This window comes from Clinocottus analis, unplaced genomic scaffold (assembly GCF_023055335.1).
Source record: "Clinocottus analis isolate CAN_PGR_092001 unplaced genomic scaffold, fCliAna1.0.p SCAF_17, whole genome shotgun sequence".
In the NCBI taxonomy this organism is placed as follows: domain Eukaryota; kingdom Metazoa; phylum Chordata; class Actinopteri; order Perciformes; family Cottidae; genus Clinocottus; species Clinocottus analis.
The window spans coordinates 17,769,038-17,782,353 of NW_027175898.1; the positions used below are offsets into that span (position 1 = coordinate 17,769,038).

The window sequence follows — 13,316 nt, forward strand, 5'->3', positions numbered from 1 at the left end:
TAGTGCTAATTAGGAGTTTTCATAGTTGCGTTTACGTAACTCCAGATCTACGAGTACGGCTCCATGTCGGAAATAGATCTGCATCTAAAACAACAGGAATGGTTCCCAATTGATCGTTGTGGATCATCTTTCTAGACAGATGTTTGTGCCCGCAGGTGTTAAATTTAAATGCAATGTGAGATGTTTAGATACATTTAAAGTGTTTGATAGTTTATGTGCTTAAACCTTTTGGAAACCTCTTACCTGAAACGCTTCCTTCATCATCTCCAGAGCCACATCGTAGTTTGACTTCATTTGAATCGCTGCACAACTCTGAGGACGGGAGACATGATGAATTAAACATTGAAGGACTTCATCTACGTCGAATCTCTAATGAGAACCGTTACAAGTCAGATCTCACTAACAAACACACTGTGTCGTCTGGTGGAGTCTTCACATTAAATATGAGCTTTCATCTCTGTGACCACCTGAAACATCACCAAGCGCCGCAGCACTTTGTTTTCTCTGTTTCAGTTACTTTTTCTCTTCTGAGCCACGCTAGCAGTTTCCCTCTGTTTCCAGTCTTTATGCTAAGCTAAGCTAGTGGCTAGTTGTAGCACTCTTTTTTATCAAACATAAAAAGCAATTAAAAGTATTTTATAATAATCTACTAAATTCTAATCCAGGACCTGCTGGCACAACATGTCGGTCGAGAGCTTTCTGTTTGTTGGACTTTTCCCTTTTGGAGCGTAACGCTGCTCAGCGTCGCTCTGCAGAGCCGGAGGACGCCTCTTCCTCCTTCTCTTCCTCCTCCTCCTCCTCCTCTTCCTCCTCACACTGAAGCGTTCGTCTCCAGTCTGTCTCGTCCTCTCTGAGCAGATTGTCAGTTTCACACTCGCTTTAACAATTATACCACAAAATATTTAAATAAGTATGACAACTATAAGTAAACTAAATATATATATATATATATATATATATATATATATATATATATATATATATATATATATATATATATATATATATATATATATATGTGTATATATATATATATATATATATGTGTATATATATATATATATATATACACATATATATATATATATATATATATATATATATATATATATATACACATATATATATATATATATATATATATATATATATATATATATATATATATATATATATATATATATATATATATATATATATAAGTGAACCAAGTATTCCGTGGTGTTGCTGTATTTCAGCTTTTACTGAAACTTCTCTTTGTAATAAAGTTTATTTTAAAATAATAATCCTGAACAGATTTGTTGAAGATTTAAATAATTATTCACTAACGTCAGATTCACTGTCAAGTCACACATGTATTTAATGCAAAAGATAAATGTTTAATATTTAAACTCTAATAACCAATCAGATAAAAACATGTTTTGTTTTTGTCTGTAACAGAAATCTTTTTCATCTTCTTCATCGTTGTTTATGTTGTTCTGTCTCCAATAACTTAAAGCTGTTATCATAACAATAACAATATCAACAGAGACAGGAAATACATCAAGTAAACTACAGGAAATACATCGCGTAAACTACAGGAAATACATCGAGTAAACTACAGGAAATACATCGAGTAAACTACAGGAAATACATCGAGTAAACTACAGGAAATACATCGAGTAAACTACAGGAAATACATCGAGTAAACTACAGGAAATACATCGAGTAAACTACAGGAAATACATCAAGTAAACTACAGGAAATACATCAAGTAATTTACACGAAATACATCGAGTAAACTACAGGAAATACATCTAGTAAACTACAGGAAATACATCAAGTAAACTACAACACATCAAGTAAACTACAGGAAATACATCAAGTAAACTACAGGAAATACATCACGTAAACTACAATACATCACGTAAACTACAGGAAATACATCAAGTAAACTACAGGAAATACATTGAGTAAACTACAGGAAATACATCAAGTAAACTACAGGAACACATCAAGTAAACTACAGGAACACATCAAGTAAACTACAGGAAATACATAAAGTAAGCTACAGGAAATACATCGCGTAAACTACAGGAACACATCAAGTAAACTACAGGAAATACATCAAGTAAACTACAGGAGCACATCAAGTAAACTACAGGAAATACATCGAGTAAACTACAGGAAATACATCGAGTAAACTACAGGAACACATCAAGTAAACTACAGGAACACATCAAGTAAACTACAGGAACACATTAAGTAAACTACAGGAATACATCAAGTAAACTACAGGAACACATCAAGTAAACTACGGGAAATACATTGAGTAAACTACAGGGACACATCAAGTAAACTACAGGAAATACATCAAGTAAACTACAGGAGCACATCAAGTAAACTACAGGAAATACATCAAGTAAACTGCAATACATCACGTAAACTACAGGAACACATCAAGTAAACTACAGGAAATACATCAAGTAAACTACAGAAAATACATCAAGTAAACTACAGGAACACATCAAGAAAACTACAGGAACGCATCAAGTAAACTACAATACATGAAGTAAACTACAGGAACACATCAAGTAAACTACAGGAAATACATCAAGTAAACTACAATACATGAAGTAAACTACAATACATCGAGTAAACTACAGGAAATACATCGAGTAAACTACAGGAAATACATAGAGTAAACTACAGGAAATACATCGAGTAAACTACAGGAACACATCAAGTAAACTACAGGAACACATCGAGTAAACTACAGGAAATACATCAAGTAAACTACAATACATCAAGTAAACTACAGGAAATACATCAAGTAAACTACAGGAAATACATCAAGTAAACTACAACACATCAAGTAAACTACAGGAAATACATAGAGTAAACTACAGGAAATACATCGAGTAAACTACAGGAACACATCAAGTAAACTACAGGAAATACATCAAGTAAACTACAACACATCAAGTAAACTACAGGAAATACATAGAGTAAACTACAGGAAATACATAAAGTAAGCTACAGGAACACATCAAGTAAACTACAGGAACACATCAAGTAAACTACAGGAACACATCAAGTAAACTACAGGAACACATCAAGTAAACTACAGGAAATACATAAAGTAAGCTACAGGAAATACATCGCGTAAACTACAGGAACACATCAAGTAAACTACAGGAAATACATCAAGTAAACTACAGGAAATACATAGAGTAAACTACAGGAAATACATCGAGTAAACTACAATACATCAAGTAAACTACAGGAACACATCGAGTAAACTACAGGAAATACATCAAGTAAACTACAGGAACACATCAAGTAAACTACAGGAAATACATAAAGTAAGCTACAGGAAATACATCGCGTAAACTACAGGAACACATCAAGTAAACTACAGGAAATACATCAAGTAAACTACAACACATCAAGTAAACTACAGGAAATACATAAAGTAAGCTACAGGAAATACATCGAGTAAACTACAGGAACACATCAAGTAAACTACAGGAAATACATCAAGTAAACTACAATACATCAAGTAAACTACAGGAAATACATCAAGTAAACTACAGGAACACATCAAGCAAACTACAGGAACACATCAAGTAAACTACAGGAACACATCAAGTAAACTACAGGAAATACATAAAGTAAGCTACAGGAAATACATCGCGTAAACTACAGGAACACATCAAGTAAACTACAGGAAATACATAAAGTAAGCTACAGGAAATACATCAAGTAAACTACAATACATCAAGTAAACTACAGGAAATACATCAAGTAAACTACAGGAACACATCAAGTAAACTACAGGAACACATCAAGTAAACTACAGGAACACATCAAGTAAACTACAGGAAATACATAAAGCAAGCTACAGGAAATACATCGCGTAAACTACAGGAACACATCAAGTAAACTACAGGAAATACATCAAGTAAACTACAACACATCAAGTAAACTACAGGAAATACATAAAGTAAGCTACAGGAAATACATCGAGTAAACTACAGGAACACATCAAGTAAACTACAGGAAATACATCAAGTAAACTACAATACATCAAGTAAACTACAGGAAATACATCAAGTAAACTACAGGAACACATCAAGTAAACTACAGGAACACATCAAGTAAACTACAGGAACACATCAAGTAAACTACAGGAAATACATCAAGTAAACTACAGGAACACATCGAGTAAACTACAGGAAATACATCAAGTAAACTACAATACATCAAGTAAACTACAGGAACACATCAAGTAAACTACAGGAAATACATAAAGTAAGCTACAGGAAATACATCGAGTAAACTACAGGAACACATCAAGTAAACTACAGGAAATACATCAAGTAAACTACAGGAACACATCAAGTAAACTACAGGAAATACATCAAGTAAACTACAGGAACACATCAAGTAAACTACAGGAAATACATCAAGTAAACTACAGGAAATACATTAAGCAAACTACAGGAACACATCAAGTAAACTACAGGAACACATCAAGTAAACTACAGGAACACATCAAGTAAACTACAGGAATACATTAAGGAAATTACGAGCTAAAGTCAAAGCTATGAAAAAGTGATCTACTAAAACATATAAAACATAAAATGTCTAAATCTCTAACCTTTTAAATATATGAACAGAAGTAAAGAATAATCTCATAGAATAATAATCTCTCAGTCTGATTTAAAGGTCTTTGGTGTTATGGGACAGAAGCTGATTGGCTGAGAGGAACCTGACAGTTTGGAGAGGAAAGCTCTCTGATTGGCTCACCCCGACATCACAACACTTCCTGTTGAGGAGGCCCCGCCCATTATGAGTTTTCTCCTGTTGGGTTTTTGTTTTTTGAACAGGCTGCATGTCATTGGATGTCAGAGTTAAGCCCCGCCCACCAAAACAAACGTGCATGTGATCTCAACAACCAATCAAATCTCTTCTTTAGGAGGATTTGTTTACGTAACGTTTGATTCATTCTGAGTTTAATGTAAAGAAACTAGAAGGTTAAACACTTTAAGAGAATTAATTTATTCAAACAATCTGTCTTTCTGGATGAATTATTGTTTCTTTCTGTTTGCTCTTCTGTGCATGAAGTTGCATGTGAAATATGAATATGGATTATTAATTTCAAAGGCTGTGAGGCAATAAAAAGGTATTTTAACTTTGTATTATTATTTTACCTTTTTATTGGGTTCTTTACCTGTTTAGCGTTGAGGAAGTGAAACGATTATTGATCGAACCTCAGGACTGAAACATCGATCAATAAAATGTATCAGCAGATTTATTGATCTCCACTTTGCCATCAGGCGGCTCTCTTGCTACATCATTATTCTTCAGCTCCAGGTCTCCGTTGTTAGCAGCCCTGGAGCTGAAGGTTCTTGCCCAAATGCATCTTGGGATCTGTAGTTAACTTTTTTGCGAACTTCTTTTTAATAACATGATTTTTTCTTTAGATCAAAGCTGAAGAAGTAATTATAATAAAAAATATTATATGTGATGCTAATATTATGTTTATATAGTAAATGATGTCATACTGGTAAATGTATCACAGCCTTTGAAAGATAAAACATATAGTTAGTTATAAAAGATGTCAACACTATCTGTGCTGTGATTGGTTGTCGCTGACTCCGCCCCTCTGCGCCGACAGGACAAGACGAGCGCGCTCAGCCTGAGCAACGTGGCCGGCGTGTTCTACATCCTGATTGGCGGGCTCGGCCTCGCCATGCTGGTGGCGCTGGTGGAGTTCTGCTACAAGTCCCGGATCGAGTCCAAGAGGATGAAGGTGGGACCGGCAGTGTAGCACGGACCGAGCTAGCTAGCGAGCTAATGAGCCATGTTGTTGATTTAGCGTTAGCAGGAATGTAGCGTTTGCAGAGATTTAGCAATAGCAGGAATGTAGCATTAGCAGAGATGTAGCATTAGCAGGGATGTAGCATTAGCAGGGATGTAGCATTAGCAGGGATGTAGCATTAGCAGAGATGTAGCATGTGGATTAATGTTCTTCGCTCATAACTTCTTCTCTCCTGCAGGAGCTCATCGACGCCGCCATGAGCTCCAGCCTCAGTGGGATGGGAGGAGGAGGAGGAGGAGGAGGAGGAGGAGGAGGAAGAGGAAGAGGAGAAAACGGACGAGTTGTGACACACGACTTCCCGAAAGCCGGCGCTCAAGGTCTTCCCTGCATGAGCAAAGCGGGCGGCGTGGGACTTGCCTCCTCGGGCATGTGATCAATTCCCAGGCTCCTGATTGGACGGGAGCTCCTGTCTGTCTGTCTGAGGGGAGGAGTTAGGGAACAGGAAAGGATGGAAGAGGAGACGGAGGAAGTGATCACGTCCACAGTGGAGGCAACAGAACTCTGATGAACAGAGAGCACCTGAACACAACACGAGCTCCAAGAGGAGCCACTGCAAGACTCTTTTCTACTAACGCCTGCTCTTCTTCTTCTTCTTCTTCTTCTTCTTCTTCTTCTCCTTCTTCTTCTTCTTCTTCTTCTTCTTCTTCTTCTTCTTCTTCTTCTTCTTCTTCTTCTTCTTCTTCTTCTTCTTTTTCCTCTTCTTCTTCTTCTTCTTCTTCTTTTTCCTCTTCTTCTTCTTCTTCTTCTTCTTCTTCTTCTTCTTCTTCTTCCTCTTCTTCTTCCTCTTCTTCTTCTTCTTCTTCTTCCTCTTCCTCTTCTTCTTCACAGTATAAAGACACTTTCACGTCAGAGAGTTTGAGCATGAAAACCTTTTTAAACACATTTTTATCGATAATATTCAGGAGAACCTTATCAATACTATTAATACTACTAATAATAATATGTCATAATATCAATAGGTCCGACTACAGGTGAGTTTTCCTGACATTATATATTAAAATAAAGTAGTTTTCTGCTTTAAAGATTCTTCATGGTTATTATATATTATTAATTATTTTGTAATATTCATGTTTTTGTTCCTGAAGTTTCTTCTGAACACAAAAATGTAAAATTTCTTCTCTTCACATCATGTTGAATAAAACTCTGAGAATACTTCATCTGTTATATTATTATATTACACTATAAACACAGAGTGCATTATAATATTCAGTTTATTGCTGATGAAGAAACATTTAAAACACGTTGAGCTCCTTCATATGTGATGAAGACGAAGATGATGAAGGTTATTGTGTTCTTTGTTTCTTCAGATCAATAAAAGAGGCGTTCAATGTCTTCACTTCCTCTGTTCCACCTGGAGGGGGGACATCTTACCACGTAACACCTCGTCACCAGCCTGTAATAACCATTATTATAATGTAATAATACATCTTAATGCATCACATCAATATACAATACACCATAATTATTACTAATAATACTAATAAATACAGAAACCAGTAAATATTTTAAAAAACACGGTTTGTTTTTAACACGCTGGACCATAAAATAATTATTACATAACTACACACACACACACACACACGCGCACACACACACACACACACACACACACACACACACACACACACACACACACAGACATTATATAAAGCAGTGACTTCTAGAGGAACATCTGTCGGATGAAAAGAGAAGAAGCTCAAAGGCCGTCACACTGTGTGTGTGTGTGTGTGTGTGTGTGTGTGTGTGTGTGTGTGTGTGTGTGTATTGTAAACATTCAGGTCTCTAAGGGGTCACAGTGACACCTGGTGGATGTCTGCAGAACTTTAGGAGAAGAACGTATATATATATATATATATATATATATATATATATATATATATATATATATATATATATATATATATATATATATATATATATATATATATATATATATATAATAAATAAATCAAAACATAAATTCGTATTGTTCTTTATTGAAATGATCGGTTTACATGAAAAAACAGTTTAAACTAAACTTAAACTAAAATAATAATATATGTATAAATATATTTGTATACATATATGATCATAAAACTTCTTCCCATCATTGATACTTTGTGTTATTGATCGAGTCTTCAGCGACTGCGTTTTAATAAACACTGAACACAACGCTTCATGAACTCAAACCATCAGCGAGACGAAGAGGAGGAGGAAGAGGAAGAGGAGGAGGAAGAGACTCACTTCAGTAACAAAGAGGTCCCACTTTGATCTTTTTTCATGGCACCAGAGTCTTCCTAAAACTATCTTGTATCCTGATGTGTTGAACATCCTCAGAAATAAAAACATGAAAACATGAAATCATATGAAGTTACTCTGTAAATATTATACATTTACAACGTGAAGCATCAAGTTAAAGGAGGAGTTTCAGTCACAAAGATTCATTAACTCTTAGCTTTTGCATAACATTTAAGTTAGCAGCAGTTAAAAAGTTACTGAGGGGAAGAGAAATGTATTTATTGAACAATTGAACAATTGTCTCAGCAGCTTCAAAACATAAAGTAAAGACATCTGGAGTTGTTTGTTCGACTCTCTGCTTCAGAGCTTCTTGTGTTTCTAAGTTGTTTTACGTCTCTTTGTTTTATCACTTTAAACCAGCGTTGAGGGATCAAGATTATGAAACAAGATATACATCTGGAAATGCAATACCACACTGCTTTTACTTTGAAGTGGTGCATGTACGTGCTTTTACTTTGAAGTGGTGCATGTACGTGCTTTTACTTTGAAGTGGTGCATGTACGTGCTTTTACTTTGAAGTGGTGTATGTTTGTGCTTTTACTTTGAAGTGGCCTCACCAACAGGCTAGTTGAGGACTTTTAGACTTGAGCCTGCCGTGAAAGTCTTGTTGTGTAGTTGTTGTGTAGTTTGTGTTCTCAGAGCAGCGGTGCTGCAACGAGCCGCTCCGCCTCACAGAGAGAAACACAGTCAGTCTCTCAGGACTCGCTGCAGCTCACAGTCCTCTTTGTTACTCATTTGAAAGCTGAAGGACCTCAATGATGGACTACAACACCCACCAGTCTGGACTACAACACCCACCAGTCTGGACTACAACACCCACCAGTCCCAGAAGCCCGATCTTCTTTAGCTGATGATGAAGACCCTCGGCCCTTCATCTCTCATCGGAGGAAGACTCTGGATAACCATGTTGTCCATCAGTCCGTATTTATCCTCCTTTTTGTTCCTGCTTCCTTCTCCTGCTTCTCCATTGGCTGAAACCTCCTGTGGAAGCCCCGCCCCGTCCACCGGCTGAGACAGCTGATTGGTCAGCTGTCTCATCGTCATCTGAAAGACACCAGAGTTCGTTCATTATCTTGTTAACCAAAGAACAGAGAGGAGCTTCAAGCTTGAGCTGCAGTGCACATGTAGACCAGCAGGGGGCGGGGCCACCGACCTGCATCTCCTTGAACAGGTGCAGCATGGCCACGCCCACCACGATGACCAGGAAGGCGCCCAGCGTGGTGACCACGTCCACGGCCGCCATGCTCCTCCACTCCTGGAAGAGGATGACGGAGGTGGACAGCACCACGGAGGTGAAGAGGACGTAGTACACCGGGTAGACCAGCAGGGTGCTGAAGGAGTCCAGAGCCTTGTTCAGGTAGTGCACCTGCAGACAGCCGCACGGGTGAGAAACGCCCACCAGCTCCTCACTTTATTTAGCAAGAAGAAATACATCAGCAAGAGAAATAATTATTAGCTTAGTTAGCTTAGCTTTCCAATCCACAGGAGAGGAAGCGATGGACTCACCTGCGTCACTATGGAGACGACGAGCGTGAGCAGCAGGATCCAAGTGAGCGGGCGAGCGAGCACCGAGACGTCCTGGACCGCTGGAACAGAGACACACCTTACATGTCCCAGAATGCATTGCAAATGAGCCAGGACGTATTTCCTCTAAATAATGGATGTGATTCTGCAGCAGCGAATAAACACGCTCCTATTATGGGATGTAATGGTTGCACAGAAGAAGTCCAGAGTTGGAGCACGGCGCCCCCTGGCTGCCTGGAGGAGCTACAACCTGATGTCGCTCCACATGAAGCTCCTCCCACTTAAGGGCAGACGTGACACTGTCACTCACAAAGAGACACACAACAACCACAAAGAGACACACAACAACCACAAAGAGACACTTCTGGGCCTCACCGGCGCTGCCGGCGATGGCGAGCCCCTTCACGGAGGAGACGGTGAAGGCGCCGAGCAGCGAGCAGATGCCCACGTAGACGAAGATGTTGGAGCGACCGAAACGAGGAGAGAAAAACAACACGAGCGCCGCGCAGAGCAGCAGCACGAGCGCCGCGTACGCCAGGAACCCTGAACGAGAACAAGTTAGCTTAGCTTAGCATACAGGATGGAGGTACCGTCAAACATCAGTGCTGATGCTACGCTATGAGCAGCCAACAGATCTCACAGGAAGTCACCGACGCGGTGACTTCCTGTGAGATCTGTACTTGTAGCGTAGCATTTGCACCGATGCTACGCTCACCGGGCTCCAGCAGCTTGTCGGCCATGTCCTGCAGTGATGTCACTTCCTGTTCCTGTGGCGCGTGCAGCACCAGCAGGACGCTGCCCAGCGCGCACAGCAGGCAGCCCAGCTTCCCCACCGCGTTCAGCCGCTCGCCCAGCAGGCGGGACGACAGCACGGCACTGCAAGCAGAGCCGGTTAGAGCAAAGCATGCTGGGTAGATTTGTATCAATGATGATGATGATCTTGTGAGAGAAGCAGCTCCTCCTGTTACAGGTGAGTCCTACCTGATGAGGACGCTCAGCGCGCCCAGAGGAGTCACCAACGTGGCCGGAGCGAACATGTAGGCAGCGAAGTTACAGACCTCTCCTGCTCCCACTGCAGGAGGCACCACAGAAGAAGAAGAAGAAGAAGAAGAAGAAGAAGAAGAAGAAGAAGTGATTTGTGTTACCCAGACAGACAACATGGCGTTCATAGAGACGTGAAGTCTTCAGTCTTACTGGTCAGCAGGCCGGCCCACCATAACCAGTCCTTCAGGTAGCTGTGGCCGCCATCACCTGTTCACACAAAAACACCCAGAATGCACTTTACCAACACAACAATAGAGCATTCAACCAGCTGACCTCTGGGACTAGAGGACTGAAGGAACCGGTCGAGCCGCTTCTCCTCTGTTGTTGAAATCAAACACTCGTCCCTCTGCAGGCGAACAAAACAAGTGCCCGCATTCCTGCGTCACGTTGATCTTCCTGTCAACCAACATCCAGATAAACATTTGTGACGATTGTTTGTTGTTCTGGACGCCGTCGTTAACTCTTTACAAGATGCGACACATCGGGAAAAGTCACTCTGAACATGCAGAAGTCATGAACTACAGTCAGGAACTCCAGGAGGAGTGAGACCTCCTGTCCCACCTGCTCTGGTGTGCCCCCTGCTGACCAATCGGAGGAGAGCTTTCTTCTTCAGGATCACACTGCCACCAATCAGGAAGGCCGACAGCAGGGCCAGCGTCAGGCCTAGCCAGGGGTTGTAGGTCACATGGGTCTGCAGGTCTGGACAGGAGAGAGAACCACCAATCACATCGCTCCAGAGAGTCACATGACCAGCCGCCCGCACACTGAGCGACAGGTTAAAGAGTGCCAGAACCAACTAGAACTAGAACCAACAAAAACAAACTAGAACTAGAGCCAACTAAAACTAGAACCAACAAAAACAAACTAGAACTAGAACCAACCAGAACTAGAACCAACAAAAACAAAGTAGAACCAACACATTTGAACTTCTGGGAGTCTTTACATGCTGCACCTTCTTAACAAACAGACTCAACCCAGAACAACCGGGATGTGTGTGTGTGTGTGTGTGTGTGTGTGTGTGTGTGTGTGTGTGTGTGTGTGTGTGTGTGTGTGTGTGTGTGTGTGTTACCTGTACTGTTGCTGCTGTTGTCCAGGTGTGTGTAGATATTCTGACCTCCAGAGACGGAACAGAAAGACGACTGAGAGCCGCACCACAACCTGAGAGAACCTGCAGACATTATATACACATTATATATATGTGTGTGTGTGTGTGTATGTGTGTGTGTGTGTGTGTGTGTGTGTGTGTGTGTGTGTGTGTGTGTGTGTGTGTGTGTGTGTGTGTGTGTGTGTGTGTGTGTGCCGGTTTGACCACGTGAGGCCTTCAAGTTGACTCTGACAACACGGCGCTCTCAGACACAATGTCTCTGTTCTGCTGAGGAGACAAAGTTAAAGCAGGAAGTGACAGCAGGAGTATTGATTAGTATTGATTAGTATTGATTAGTATTGATTAGTATGAAACGCTTGCTCTTGTTGCTGTAAACAAACTGGTGGATCAGTTCCCGTCACCAGCTTCTTGAGTCATGAATCATCAATAAAAAAGATTAATAATCATAACAAATACAACAATCCTTCATTTTAATCATTTTATGTGTCTGAACTTTGGAGCTACAAGATGATTTCAGACTTTAATATGTAACATTTGAGGAATAATTGTCATAATTTCTTCTGTCAGAATCATTTTATGAATTAAAAACATAATTTATTCACACGTTATGAAAAACTATCGATTGATCACGTAATTCATTTTCATTCATCGTTAACTAGCAGATATTAATAACATGTAAATATCAATCGGATCAATAAAGCGGATGAGCTGCGTGTTGCCTTCAGGGACCGTGGTGCGGGTGCGTCGGCTCACCGTTCCCGCACGCCGCCTCGCTCAGGTGAACGTCCCGCATCGCCGCTTCTCCTCCGGGGAGAGAACCGGAAACACACCGCCGGGGGCTGGAGGCTGGAGGCCGGGAAGAGACGCTGATCTCCGGGAAGAGAGACGCGAGGCTCCGCCGCTGCGTGTCGGGAGGAGACTGAAGAGACGCCGCAAACAAAGCGACACCTGAGCTGCCCCGCCCCGCCGGGAGGGGCCGGTGAGAGCAGCAGGTGACACCTGACCCCGCCCCGCGTGACACGTGACCCGGAAAAATAAGATTAAATAAAGTAAAAACTCAAAAAGCACCAGCTTTTACTGTATACTGTGACATTAGTACCTTTAATACATTTATACTGTCGTATAATTACTTGTATAGTATTTATACTGTCATTTAAGTATGTTTACTGCGGCAGAGTAGTATTACTGTGTGGTATTAGTACTTTAACTAACAAAGTATTGCATTACTGTGCGGTATTAGTAGTCTACCTGTAACAAAGTATTTTAGTATTGTATAGTATTTGTACTTTAACTGTAACAGAGTATTGTAGTTCTCTGTGGTATTAGTACTTTAAGTACAACAGAGTATTGTAGTACTCTGTGGTATTAATATTCGCGCTGAACATCGCAGCTTTCATGAAGCATTATTTCTTTGGATTTTGTTCAAATAAGAATACAAATAAAGTTATGAGTATTAGAAGAAAGTTGTTATTAAATGAACAACAAAGAGAAAAGTAACAA

At 40.1% G+C, this 13,316-nt stretch overlaps 2 protein-coding genes across 3 annotated transcripts in view; one reads left to right on the plus strand and one right to left on the minus strand.

Annotated features, from left to right (window-relative positions):
- The window catches only part of LOC137787448 (glutamate receptor 1-like), a 32,472-nt gene extending 25,517 nt beyond the window's left edge, over window positions 1-6,955 (plus strand). For both annotated transcript variants that reach the window (XM_068579885.1, XM_068579886.1), the window contains exons 18-19: window positions 5,663-5,797; window positions 6,045-6,955. In XM_068579885.1, coding sequence (XP_068435986.1) covers window positions 5,663-5,797; window positions 6,045-6,239 — 330 coding nt within the window. In that variant the 3' untranslated portion in view covers window positions 6,240-6,955. The remainder of the gene's footprint in view (window positions 1-5,662; window positions 5,798-6,044) is intronic.
- Window positions 6,956-7,938: 983 nt separating this feature from the next.
- On the minus strand, window positions 7,939-12,678 carry nipal4 (NIPA like domain containing 4). The gene is made up of 10 exons (XM_068580789.1): window positions 12,570-12,678; window positions 11,781-11,879; window positions 11,273-11,410; window positions 10,862-10,918; window positions 10,649-10,739; window positions 10,383-10,543; window positions 10,043-10,210; window positions 9,650-9,729; window positions 9,297-9,509; window positions 7,939-9,187 (listed from the first exon to the last, which is right to left on the minus strand). Exons 1-10 carry the CDS (start codon window positions 12,607-12,609, stop codon window positions 8,987-8,989), a joined length of 1,248 nt encoding a protein of 415 aa, XP_068436890.1. The 5' UTR covers window positions 12,610-12,678; the 3' UTR covers window positions 7,939-8,986.
- Window positions 12,679-13,316: the final 638 nt, after the last annotated feature.